The 13323-nt window shown below is 51.8% G+C and overlaps 1 protein-coding gene across 1 annotated transcript; it reads right to left on the reverse strand.

The window, feature by feature from the left end:
* Positions 1–1433: 1433 nt before the first annotated feature.
* Positions 1434–4934, reverse strand: LOC102826839 (chromosome unknown open reading frame, human C14orf180). Its single transcript, XM_006839602.1, has 6 exons — positions 4824–4934; positions 3410–3549; positions 2709–2769; positions 1918–2164; positions 1802–1861; positions 1434–1642 (listed from the first exon to the last, which is right to left on the reverse strand). The coding sequence occupies exons 1-6, from the start codon at positions 4932–4934 to the stop codon at positions 1434–1436; spliced, it is 828 nt and encodes a 275-aa protein (XP_006839665.1).
* Positions 4935–13323: the final 8389 nt, after the last annotated feature.

Consider the following 13323-nt stretch of genomic DNA (forward strand, 5'->3'; position numbering starts at 1 on the left):
ATCATATCAGTGTGGAGTGTGTCTTAAGCCCATGGCTTTTGAGAAATAGAAAAGGTAAGCCATCAAAACATGCAGAGCTGGGGGAAGACAGGTATCATGCGGGAATCACTAAACCATCGAGGTACACGGGGCTACAGAACGCAAGACAAGGGCATTCCCCCAGACGCCACTGAGGGAGACTTCTTTTTAGCACAGGGCTCCTAACTTGTAAGAAAATGAGTTTCTGTCCCTTAAGGCCATCCCTTGTGGTAGGAAGGACTGAGACAGGCCTGGCAAATCTGAGTTGCCTTTTTGTCTGCTACCTTCCCCAAGAACAACCCTTGTCTGAGAACCCCCTGGCCTGGGAGAGGGACCGCTCAGTCCTCAGTATGCCACAGGGGTGGGTGGCTTCAAAGTAGGTGTCCACCGGATGGAGCCAGGCTGAACCATGGCAACCTCTCAGAGCCTCACTTTCCTTACATGGAACATGGGTCTGTAACATGTTCATGGGAAGCTGAAACCCAGGACTGGGGGTATGGGATATGGTAACTGAGGGGATGGTGTAATGCTAGAGCCCCTCCTCCGGGGCCTCCACCTCGACTCCACTGATCTTGGAGATAGCGCCTCTCCTTTGGGGTTCCCCACTCTGGGGCTCCCCGGGTTCTAAAGCTGGGAGAGTCCCTGGAGACTACCACCCAGTTCTCTGATGGCAGAACAGACAGACAGACACCCTGGGCTGTGTCCACTGGGTCCAGTGCATATGCTTTCTGGTGGCAGGGGTCATGAAGGACTGATCCAGCTGAGGGATGCAGGAAAGACTTAAGGTATTCAGAACATCAGCTGGCTCCTCATCTGTCCCATTGCCTCTGCAGAAATTTCAAGACTAAAGCAGAAATTTTATTAGGAAGTCGGAGGAGCTGTGGGGTGGCTCAGGGTGCCTCAGCTGGGGGGCCTCACATCTCTGGCCAGCCCTGGGCACAGTGCTCACCCAGGTGGCTCGTCCTGGTGGAGAATGTGCCACCATGTGTCCCCCTTGGCTGCAGACAGATGCTAAGCTAGGATGTGGAGTCACAGTGCTGAGCCAGGGTGGAAACAGGGCACAGAGCTGGGGTGCCGAGCTGGGACACGGAGGTCGGTCACAGAGCTGGGGTGCCGATCCAGGGAGTGGAGCCAGGGTGCAGATCAGGAGTACAGAGCCGGGATGCTGAGCCAGGACACAACTGAGATATAGAGCCGGGGTGCAGAGCTGGTTGAATCTGGTGCCAGCAGCTCCCCACAGCCAATCAGTTCTCCCAGTGGGAAACAGGAGGGGTGGGGGTTGACCCTGATCACAAAGCTTTGGGGCCCCTCCCCAGTCATCTCTGTCACCCCTTGAGTCTTAGGGTTCACCAGGTTCCATGGGTTCTCTCCTCCATGGTGAACCCCAACTGCCCAGCCATCCTTCTGTCTGTCTGTCAGAGTTCTAGGAGACAACGCCAGCAAGTGAGGGCCACGTGCCGCAGACGCAGAGTGAGGACCAGGACACGGTTCCGGAGGTCCTCGAGGGCCAACAAGATGGGTTTGGTGTGGCCATAGCACAGGCCCAGGGCCATCACGAGCAGGATGCACACCGCAAGTCGCAGGAGCAGAGAACTACCACCATGAGGTGTGGGTGGGTGGGGTGCTGGGCGGACATATAGGATCAGGGCTGAATGGCAGGACACTGGCTGTCCAAGGACACCAGCTGCCTCACCCTTGAACCCATGACCCTGTCCTAGAAGCTGACCCTGGGACTACCCCACAGGACCCCTGGGTAAAGTGGGGACCGGGTCACAGAACTTACCCCTGATGATGGTGGGGCTGTCCCTGCTGGCGATGTCTGGGGATAAGAACAGGATGGATTCTGGGAGGGAGAGCTCTAGGAGTGAAGTCTGACAGTCCCCCATCCTCAGGCCTCACCTGAGCCCCTGAGACAGGTGTGGCAGGCACAGGAGCACAGGTGGTCCAGGCTTGGTAACCTCCCTCCCCACACCCAGTCTTTGAGCTCTGCTTTAGGAGCTTGGGGAGTGGGCATGGCCAGGGGTGGGGAGCTCTTGCTGAGTTCACTGCGGATCTGGGTGGGCTGGGTCCTGGAGGGCATCTTGTGGGCAGTTGGGCAGGACTCAGAGGGGCTCAGATGTTGCCAGAACATGTCACGGGGCTGGCACTTCAGGGGAGGGGAGGGCAGGACCCACCTTACCCCACCCCAGTCCCAGGGTGACCCCGACCCCCTGGAGCATAATCCCCGTGTCTTCAGTTCTGCTTTCAGGGTTTTGGGGACCCTGGGACAAGCGGAAGTGGAGAGGAGCCCAGATGGGCACTCCAGGCAGAATGGGAGTCTTATCCTAATACTGTTGGAGGGCTTACCTTCAGGTAGGAGCGTGGGACCTGAATAAGCCCCTTTCTTCAGGGCTTCATCAGAGAGCCCTGTGACCCCTGCCATCTGAGGTCCACACGTTTGTGCTGACCCTCCCTGGAGTAGGGTGACTTCCAGCCAAGAGAACGTATTGTTCAGATGGAATTGAAGATATTAAGATATTGACTTGGGTGAGCCTGACCTCATCAGATGGGGCCTTTAAAAGTAGGTCAGAAGGGGCTGCTACAGGTGCAGGCTCCGATCCATCCTCACTAGGTGAGCCAGGAAGAGACCCCAGCAGCAGGTGAGCCCCCAGTCCAGCTGTTGGTGATAGCCAGGAAGACTCCAGACATACCCCAGCCCCGCTCCCCTCCCCTAGTTTCGGGGTGTTCCTTACGAAGCCGATGAATGTAGGGCTGTGCCCACAGGAAGGGGCTCAGAGGTGGGAGTGAGAAGAGGGCAGGGCTATGGGTAGGCAGCTGCAGCCCTGAGGTGGTGAGGGGAGAATTTGGAGGTGCATATGAATGGGGGGACACAAGAGCATCCGGAGGGTTGTGGAGAAGAGAGGGTGGATGTTCTAATGCCCCCACCCCCTGCCTTCTCCTCATGGGAGCAAGGAGTGGGGTCACTGTCTGTAGTCCCATTGTTTTCTGCTATTTGCTATAGTTTTCACTGGACTCTGCCCAGACAGACCCTGGGGCCCTGGTTTTACCAGTTTTAATGCCCTGGCTACTAACTGAATGACTGGTTTGAGTCCACCCAGCGATACTTCCTAAGAAGGGTCTGGCGATCTGCTTCAGGAGGACCAGCCAGGGAAAATCCTATGGAGCCCAGATGCTCATGGGGTGGCCATGGGTCACTATCAATTGCACACCATCTGTTTTTTTGGAAGATATAAAGGTGGCCAAAGGCTCTAAGAAGGTAGCCCCTCACCTCCGCAACTACCAGAGCCATATGGGCACTGCCTGTGGTCTTGTGGGAGGTCTTTGGGCATGGCGTCCTGCCCTCATGTATAGTCCCACTCCCATCTCCCCGTCCCCTAGTGACGATGCCCACCGCTCCTTACAGTGGACTGCGGCCTCCAGCGGCTCTCGGAACCTCACGTGCCTCCTGCTCCTCTGAGGTTCCTCCCCACGGCTGCGACGCTCACTCCGGCTGTGTCTCAGGATGGAGGGTGGGCACGCTCTGCGGCCTTCCTGGGGTGGAGTGGGAAGCAGACACGTGAGCTCCTCTGCCTACCCTACCACCACTGGGATTGAATTCTGCCCCCATAGGATACTGTAAAGTCACAGCCCTGCACCTGTGAAGGTGGCCTGTTTGGAAACTGGTTTTCTTTTGTTATCCAGAGCACTTGGGTTATGCAAATAGTGAATGTGCTCAGCTGCTAACCTGGACCCAGTGTCTTCTCAAAAGGACTGGCAGCTTGCTTCTGAACGGTCACTGCCATGGAAACTCTGAGAGCTCAGTTCTGCTCTGAAACACATGGCCGCCATAAGTCAGATTCAACTGGACAAACTGGTTAGAGGCCACAGGAGGCGAGTCCTAATCTCTATCCCTTCTGAGTGGTGTTCCACTCCCGGGGCAGACGCATGTCAGAGACAGATGTATCTACAAGCAGTTAAAGGGACGCCAGTGACCACCAAAGCTGTACAGGCAGGAGCAGCCTGGCTCTCAGAGCTGGCACCTGATCTCCCCTCTCCATCTCCAGAGCCTCAGTGCAATACTTTCCTGTCCTTGAGGGTCACTGTTGGTGACTTTGACATGCCAGTCCCATAACATCTCCCCTGAATTTTCTGTCCAGGGGTGCTGTGGGGCAGAAGTCAGGACAGATACTCAGCCAGCCTTCTCATTATGGGCTCCCCTTGTAGACCTACCTCAGCCCCACTGCCTGCCTGCACCTGGCTCAGACAATGCCCAAGGTGAGGTTTGGGGCTTTGAGGGGGTCACTGGGATGGGCTAGATCTTTGGACTGATGTGATAGGGTAGGAAAACATGAATTATTGGAAGCAAAGGGTGGAGTGTTATGGATTGAATTCCAAAAATGTGGCCATCGTACCTCCTGTGCCTGCAAATATGACCCCATTTAGAATGAAGAGTCTCGCTTTGTTGTGTTGACTAGGCCGGATCTGAGTAGGGAGGGTCTTGAACCTAAACGCTTTAGGGTTGTTGTTAAGTCCTGTGCAGTCAGTTCTGACTCAGAGCAACCCTGTATAGGGTTTCTGAGCGTTGCTGGTGGGTTTGAACTGTCGACCTTGTGGTTAGCAGCATACCAGGGCTCAATCCCTTTTGAGTGGTATCTTGTCAAAAGAGCAGAGGAGACGCAAAGATGCACACACAAATGGGGACAGGGCATGCCCGCAGTGAGGAGACACGACCCCGGCCTTGATTTGGCCTCTCTGCCTCTGGGGCTGTAAGCCAATACACTCCATTGTGTGAATTCTGTCATGGCGGCCCCTTCTGAAGGCCTTACCCACTCAGCTCTGGACCTTGAGGAGTCTGAGGCGGTCTCCCCATCCTTCCTGGGCCTACGGCATGTCTCTGACTGGGAGCAGGGGCTCAAGGCGAGCGCTGTGGTCCTCATTTACTTGAACATGGTCCTAAGATAAGCAAGAACATTATTTATCACATAGCTAACACTTGTCGAATAAAAACAAAAGCAGGGGAGAATTCTCTGTGGATGCTATTTTTCCTTCACTGTGATGCAAGCTCAGATAAACCCTGCATTCCGCTGACCCATTATGAGCAATTTCCTCCCCTGCCACAGCCTTCATAATTATCTGCAGTAATGGCCACGTAATATTCCGTCGGCTGACACTCTGTGGTTTACACAGCACCCCCTATGATTGGATGTTCAGGATGTTTGCGTTTTATTATTGTCATTGGCAATTTGTTGAGGTCATGGGTATGGCTGCAATAAACAGCTCTGTTTTTGCTTCCTTTCCTTTTAGCAGGAGCTGCTCCTGGCGACGAATGCTGGGTCAGGGGTTGTGTATTGTCATGAGTCACACAGGGCTGGGTGATGGGAGAGGCTTCCCCTGAGATTGGCACCCTTCTTGCTTCTGGAGCTGGTGAATGGGTGGTGGTGGGAGATGGACTCCAAGCCCACCCCTCAGTACGTAGGAGTCAAGCGTCTTTCTGTCTCTCCCTTCTCTTCCCAACCCCAACATCCCTTATGTATTTGCCTGGGTCTCTCCTCCCTCTACCCCCTCTTTCTGTCTCCTCTCCCTCCCGCTTCCTGTTCATTTCTCTCCCCCAATTCCCGAGTCTCTGTCTCTCTTCCCTCTACCACCTCTCTTCCTATTTCCTGTCTATTTCTCTCCCCTTCCCGTGTCTCTGTCTCTCCTTCCTTTAACCCCTCTTTTCCTATTTCTCTCCCCCTCTACCTCTTTTCTTCCTATTTCCTATTTCTCTCCTCCCCTGTGTCTCTATCTCTTCTTCCTCTACCCCCTCATTTCCTGTCTATTTCTCTCCCATTCCTGTGTCTCTGTTTTTCCTCCCTCTATCACTCTCTTCCTGTCTATTTCCTGTCTACTTCTGTCTCCCCACTCCCTTCTTTCTGTCTCTTCCTTTCTCCCCCCACCACTCTTATCCTCTCTGTCTCCCTCCCCCTCTGCTTGTCTCTGTCCCCTCTCCCCAGAGCTCTCATTTGTTATCTTGGTTGGGAGTTTTCAGGTCCGCACCTCTGACCCCTCATCACAGCTCCTCCTGAGACTGTTTTCACAGCCCCCCAGGTTCCCCTTTGGAGGCCTCCCCCACCCTGCTCCGTGGAGCGCCTCAGACCCACAGCAAGCAAGCAGATGGAACTACTGCTCCTTCAGGGCCCTGAGGGGTGATGGGCTCAGTCCCTGGCTTGCATGTAGAGAAATGGAGACCTGGGGTGGTGGGTGGCCATGGTGAGGGAGGGGTGTCTCTGGCCTGTTCTTCCCCATAATGAGAGGGTTGGTTCTGTGTGTGGTGGCACCAGGCACCATCTATCTTGGGCTCTGTCCTGTCCCCTCTGCCCCCAGCTCCAAGCTCTTTCAGGAGCCCCTGCTCTGGGGTCCTAGGTGGGCATTCCACTCTCTGTGTGGGAGTCATTGTTTGCATGGGGAGCTTCCCTTGTCTTCCATCGGAAGTGTTAGGGATTGAATTTTGTCCCCTTCCCCCAATTATGTCCTGGTGTGGCACTATAGGACATACACTGGATTGCTAACCACAGGGTCGGCGGTTCAAACCCACCTCAGAAACCCTATGCAAGGTCACTGAGTCAGAGAGGACACTTAACAACAGAAACAACCATCATGTCCTGCCCCCCATACCTGTGGGTTGGACCCTGTTTAGAAGTAGGAGCTTCTTCAGGTGTGTTAATGAGGTCAAGCTGAGTAAGGGGCCACTTTAGAACTCTACCCTCCTCAGCTACCAGACACTGGACTTTGCTTTTCAAAGTCGCCCACTTGTGGGGTTTCTGTGGGGCAGCCCACGATAATGAGATACCAGGGACCCGACCCTGAGGATCACACCAGTGGCAGTGGGGACTGGCATGTGGGCTGCCCTGGGTCAGGTGACCCCAGTGGCCACCTGCAGTATCCCCCCTAGAGATAACAGGGTGACGGTCTCCAACCCCCTCCACAGGAATAAATATCTCAGAGCGACAGCACCGTGTTAACGATGTCTGTGCGTACACAGTCTGGATAGCTCAATTATTTCATAAGGGAGCAATTTTCTCCTATCTCAGCATCAGGTTTTTTATTGCAAATAGGGTCATAGAAGAAGCCAGTGGGCTCAGGTGGAGGAGGGGCAGGGAGGGAGGGAGGGGCTGCTTTTGTTCAGGAAATGAGGGACACACTTGGCCAATAACAAAGGTGGGTGATTCAGGTCTACCCAGAAGCACCTCAGAAGAAAGGCCTGGTGATCTGCTTCCCAAAACTCAGTCACTGAAAACCCCACGGAGCCGTTTTCCTGGGACACATGTAGGATACACAGCTGGTGCTGATTGGACCCCGGGCGGCACACTGTGGAGGAACCTTCCTGTCTCCTGGTACACGGGTGGAGGAAGTGGCCTTTGGGGTCCCTGAGCTCGGGGTCAAGTCCTGGGTCATGGGCCTCAGTTTCCCCACAGGGACACAGGAGCAGGGAGGGCTCTGCAGTCTGTTGTTTGTGGGCGGCGGCTGAGGGGCCGTGACATGGAGAGACTGTAAGAGGACAGGCTCTCAGAAGGCTCAGGACAGAGGTGATGATAACAGATGGAAATAGCTGTGGGGTGGGAACAGACCTGGGTGCCAGCACCCTCTGCCCTCAACACCTCCCTCCAGCGGCATGTTTTCCCGTGGCTTCTGCACACTACCTGCCCCCACCCCCATGGGACCACAGCTATCACTGTCCTCACTGGGGGCCCCTTGGGTAGGCTTCAGGGGACCCCCCCCCAGTGAGGAGTGACAATGGGGAATGGGGGTTTCCTGCAGTCTGAAGGGGATTCCTCTCAACAGACAGACAGGAGTGTGGCAGGTGAAGCTAAGTACTGTGTGCGCCTCTACCTACCTGCCCAAGAAGGGGTGCCGAGCCCTGAGCTGCCAGGAGTGCCCCCAGCAGACACAGACTCACACATGGAGTTATACATGCTCACCCATATGGTTACTCGTACAAACACACTCCCACACACAGTCCTACATACTTACACATGCTCACACATACTCACTAATACATATACACACTCTCACACACAGCCATTCACACTTACACACACACTTTCACTAACACACCACACACTCACTAATGCATACACATACTCACATAACACAGTAATACACACTTACACATGCAGCCATACATGCTTACACACGTTCACACACACACTCACTAATACATATACACACTCACACTGCACGGTAATACACACACACAGCCATACACGCTTACACACACTTTCACACACACAAATACATACACACACTCACACACAGAGTCATACACGCTCACCCATAGTTACTGGTACACACACAATCTTACACTCACTCACACACACTCCTACAGTCATGCATACACTCATACACACATACACAAACATGTACATACACACCCAGGCATACACACATATACTCACCCCCACACACCCCCCCTACTCATACAATACACACACGTACACTCACACATACACATTCTCATATACACACTTACACCCAAACTCACACACGAACATGTGCTCACAGACATGCTCACACACACACATACATACACACACACACACACACACACACACGTCAACCCACCTGGGCGCCTGTCTGCAGCACCTCCAGTGTGAACTTGCCACTTGAACGTCCAAGGCCCCACAATCACAGCCGTCAGAGCCAGGCCCGCCTCACAGCCCAGAACCTGAGCCCAGTGAGCTCACAAGTCGCTGAGTTTCCATTACAGCTTCGAAGGGTGGCTTCTTCATTCTGCCCTGGACAGCCCAGTCCGGAGCAGCTGTGTCTCCTGGTGCCACCTTGGGCTTGGGGGAGCTCACTCCCTCCAGGGCAACTTTTCCATCTGGAAACCTCTCCTGCTGCCCTTCTGTGGTCCTGGGGCAGTGCCCAGGCAGGATGAGGGCTCTTGGGAAGGGTGACTGACCCAGCCCAGTGCTGACAGGCCACACTGGCAGCTCAAACACAGATAACAGTTTCCAAATTCGACCCAGGAGAAAACCTGGGAGGCCCTTGCTGTTCTAGGGGTTGTCCTGCCTGTTGGGCAGGAGGGGAGGGACAGGAACTGGCCACAGGCTCTCAGAAGCCCTTCCCACTCTGGGAAGGACTCGGGTTGTGGAATCCCTGGCCTCGGGTGGGGGCAGCCTGGCCCTGTGGACTGGACCAATGGGCTCCTAACTGAAGCTTGTCTGTGGGAGACCTGGAGTACCCCTGAGCCCCTTCCCACAGGGTGTCTGCTGACCACCCAGGACTCTGTAGGAGCCAGGACTTGTGCGAGTGTCCCATCTGGGTGCTTCCTAAGCTGAAGAGGTGATCACATGCACAACTTTCCAGAAATTCAGCCAAGAGCTAGCTCTGGGGATTGCCAAGCATGACAGCTCGGGCTCAGAGCCAGAGTAAGTCCACCCCATGTAGTGTGAGAACAAAGGCCGTGTGCTCCAATGGCTGCTTGGGAAGCCTTCTGGGGAGTTTTCAGCCTCTGACCCTGAGGGACCCTCACCCTGAACACCTGATGCCCACCATGCCCTGTAAGTGGGCACAGGGCAGAGGATACTGAAGGGGCTAGCTTCAGCCATCACGGGAGAACTTTGAGGGACACGTGCAACAAAGGGGGACACTCAGAAATTGGAGGGCTGGGGTCTTCTGGGGTTCCCCACTGCCCTGGCCTGCCTTCATTTATTATGCACTGAAGTGTATTCCCACAAATACGTGCTGGAACCCTAACCTCTGTGCCTGTGGAATGTAATGTAACCGCTCTCCATAATGAAGCCCAACAGAACGTGATCCATGAGTTAGGGTTGGTCCAAACCGGAGTCACTTCTGAGTTAAATGAAGAGCTGCATAGACCCAGACATAGCCAGTCCCCAGGTAGAGAAGCCGGTTTGTGCTTCGCTGCTCGCTGAACCCAGCCGTCAGCCTTCCTGACTCATTCTTTTCTGGCTTTCCCCTGATGGCTGCCTTCACTTTCTCACTGGAAGCCTTCAGCTTCTCTTGCAAAGACTCAGAGGACATACAATTCAGCCTCCTGGCACACACTCAACTCTGCCACGGTGACTGAAAGCAGCCATGGATAGTGTGAAGACAATGGATGTGGCTGTGTGTCAATAAAGTTTTATTGACAAAAACAAGTGATAGGCCGGACTGGCTGACTTGCTGTAGGGACACCACTATAGGGTTCCCATCTGTGTGATTGCTCCAGGCTGGTGATGTCTGCCCCACCTGGCAGGGCTGGGGGGTGGCTGAGGAGATGGGGTAGGGCAACTCTCCTCTTTCCCTACTTCTTGCCCCTCGATTGTCCCATTTATTGCTTCCTCTCATGGACCCAGGGACACCGTGGTGATGATGCAGACAGGGTCCCTGCCGCCCTGCAGCCACCATTTGTCAGGAAGCAAAGCAATCATTTTACATGGATCCCCATTCAGCAGGGAGGAGTCTGGGACATGTTTGGGAGAGAGGAGGATGGGGGAGCTGCAGAGCACAAGACCCCAGAGAGGTACAGCAGCAGAGAGCTCATTTGAACTGTGTGACCCTGGGAGTGAGCATAAAGTCTGGCCTGTCCCCTCACCTGCCTGGGACATACTCCAGGGACGGTTCTGGGAAGTCCAGGAAGTCCAGCCAACCTTTCTTCCTGAGGAACACTCCACATGGAACTTCTGTTGTTCAGCTTTTAGGGAGGGTGTGTCCAGGACCCCAGATGGACTGGAGGACAAGGTGGCCCTGGAGTCCAAGCCTCAGGAGGCAAAGACAGGAAGGGGGGCAGGTTCTACGAGCAATTGCATGAGCAGATCAGGAGCCAACTTGGTTTACTAGCATTGCTGGACTTCTGTGAGGAGAAGAGACTGTGGTGGAGGAGGGGGCTGTTGTAGTAATGCAGGGGGAAAAGTGAGCTGGAGAGGTGGGCTTCTCCTGTAGGACCTGATGACGGACTGAATGTGGGTGTGGGACAGTCAAGGTTGGCTCAAGGTTGGACCCAGTGTGATGGTTAAAGTTATGTGTCTACTTGGATTCCCAGTGCCCACAGTCCTCGGTCAGTGTGTCACACTGTGGTGACTTGCACGTTGTTGTGATCTGGATGCTGTGCCATTGGTACTTCAAACACCATCAAGGTCACAGCATCGTTGACAGGTTTCAGACTTAAAGAGCCTAGGAAGAAGTAACAGATGGTCTACTTCTGAGGGATGAGCCCCTGGAAACCTTCTGAAGAGCTGTGGAACACTGTCTGATACAATACTACTGAAAGATGAGCCTCTCAGGTTGGAACACACACAAAACACAACGAAGGAAGATTTACCTCCTCAAAGTAGAGTCGACCTTAATGATGTGGAAGGAGTGAAGCTTTTGGGACCTTCATTTGCTGATGGGGCACACCTCAAGATGAGAAGAAACAGTTGCAAACATTCCTTAATCAGAATGTGGAATGTACGACGTATGACTCTAGGAAAAGTAGAAGTCTTCAGACATGAAAGGGAACGCATGAAGATGATATCCTTGGAATTAATGGACAGGAATTGGTCATTTTGATCAGACACTCTTAGCGTTTATCATGCTGAGAATGAAAAATTGAAGAGGAATGGAGTTGCATACATTGTCAAAAATAACAATGAAAAATCTCTCTCTAAGTACAATGCTATCTGTGATTGGATAATATCTACTTGCCTCTATAGAAGATGAGTTAATACAACTATTACTAAAATTTACACACCAATCATGTAAGTCAGTGATAAAGAAATTACATAATTCTACCAACTTCTGCAGTCTGAAATTGATCAAACTTTCAATGAAGATGTTTGACAATTACTGGTGATTAGAATATGAAAGCTGGAAACAAAAATCAATAATTGTAAAACATGGCCTTGGTGATAGAAATGATGCTGGAGATAGGATTTTGCAAGAACAATGACTTATTCACTGCAGATACCTTTTTAAAACAACATAAAAGGTGATGATACACCTGGATCTCACCTGACATAATACACAGAAAATCAAATCGACTACACCTGTGGGAAGAGATGCTGGAAAAACTCCATATCATCAGCCAAAACAAGCCTAAGGCAGACTGTGGAACAGACCATCGTTTGCTCATATACAAGTTCAGGTTGAAGCAGAAAAAAATTAAAACAAGTCCACGAGAGTCAAAAATACGACCTTGAGTATATCCCACCTGAATTTAGAGATCATCTTAAGAACAGATTGGATGCATTAGACACTAATGACCGAAGACCAGAGAAGCTGTGAGATGACATCTAAAACATACAGGAAGACAAATGAAAGGTCATCAGAAAGACAGGAAAAAAGAAAAGTCCATAGTGGATCTCTGATGAGACTATGAAACTTATTTTTAAGCACAGAGTAACTAAAGTCTGTGCAAGAAATGAGGGCATTAAAGACCGAAATAGAAAATTTCAAAGGTCAGCTCAAGAAGACAAATTCAAGTATTATAATGAAATGTGCAAAGACCTGGAGTTATAAAACCAAAAGGGAAGAACACACTCAGCATCTCTCAAACTGAAAGAACAAAAGAAAAAATCCAACCCTCTACTTGCAATATTGTGGGTTAATGCGCCAGACTGCAAAGCTGTTTGAATTGCAAGGTCAGCGGTTCAAACTCACCAGCCAACTCCTCAGAAACCCTATACAGGGTCGCTATGGGTCAGAACCGACTCGATGACACTTAACAACAACAACATCATGGGCAAAGTATTGACTGATGCAGAAAGCATCAAAATAAGACAGAAGTTATACACAAAGCTGCTATTAAAAAAAAAGAAAAAAGAAGTAATTTATTTTCAGCCATTTCAGGAGGTAGCAAATGATCAAGAACCAATGGTACAGAAGGAGGAAGTCCAAGGTGCACTGAATGCACTGGTGATGAACAAGGATGCAGGAATGGATGGAATACATATTGAAATCTTTTAACAAACTGACTCTGCATTGGTGGTTCAGTCATCTATGCCAACAGATTTGGCCAACCTGCTGGAAGAGAATCATATTTGTGTCTATTTCAAAGAAAGGTGACCCAACAGAATGCAGATATTATCCATCAAAATCATTAAATAACATGTAAATAAAGTTTTGATGATGATAATTAAGAAATGATTGCAGCAGTACGTGGATAGGGAACTGTCAGAAATTCACGTTAGAGTCAGAAGAGGGTATGGAACGAGCTATGTCATTGCTGATATCAGATGGATTTTGCAGAAAGCAGTAAAATCAGAAAGATGTTTGTTTTTTATGGCGTATGCAAGGGCACACAACTGTGTGGATCATAACAAACTTTGGATAACAATCACACAATGGGAATTCCAGAACACT

The sequence above is a fragment of the Chrysochloris asiatica genome, unplaced genomic scaffold (genome assembly GCF_000296735.1).
Source record: "Chrysochloris asiatica unplaced genomic scaffold, ChrAsi1.0 scaffold00025, whole genome shotgun sequence".
Taxonomy (NCBI): domain Eukaryota; kingdom Metazoa; phylum Chordata; class Mammalia; order Afrosoricida; family Chrysochloridae; genus Chrysochloris; species Chrysochloris asiatica.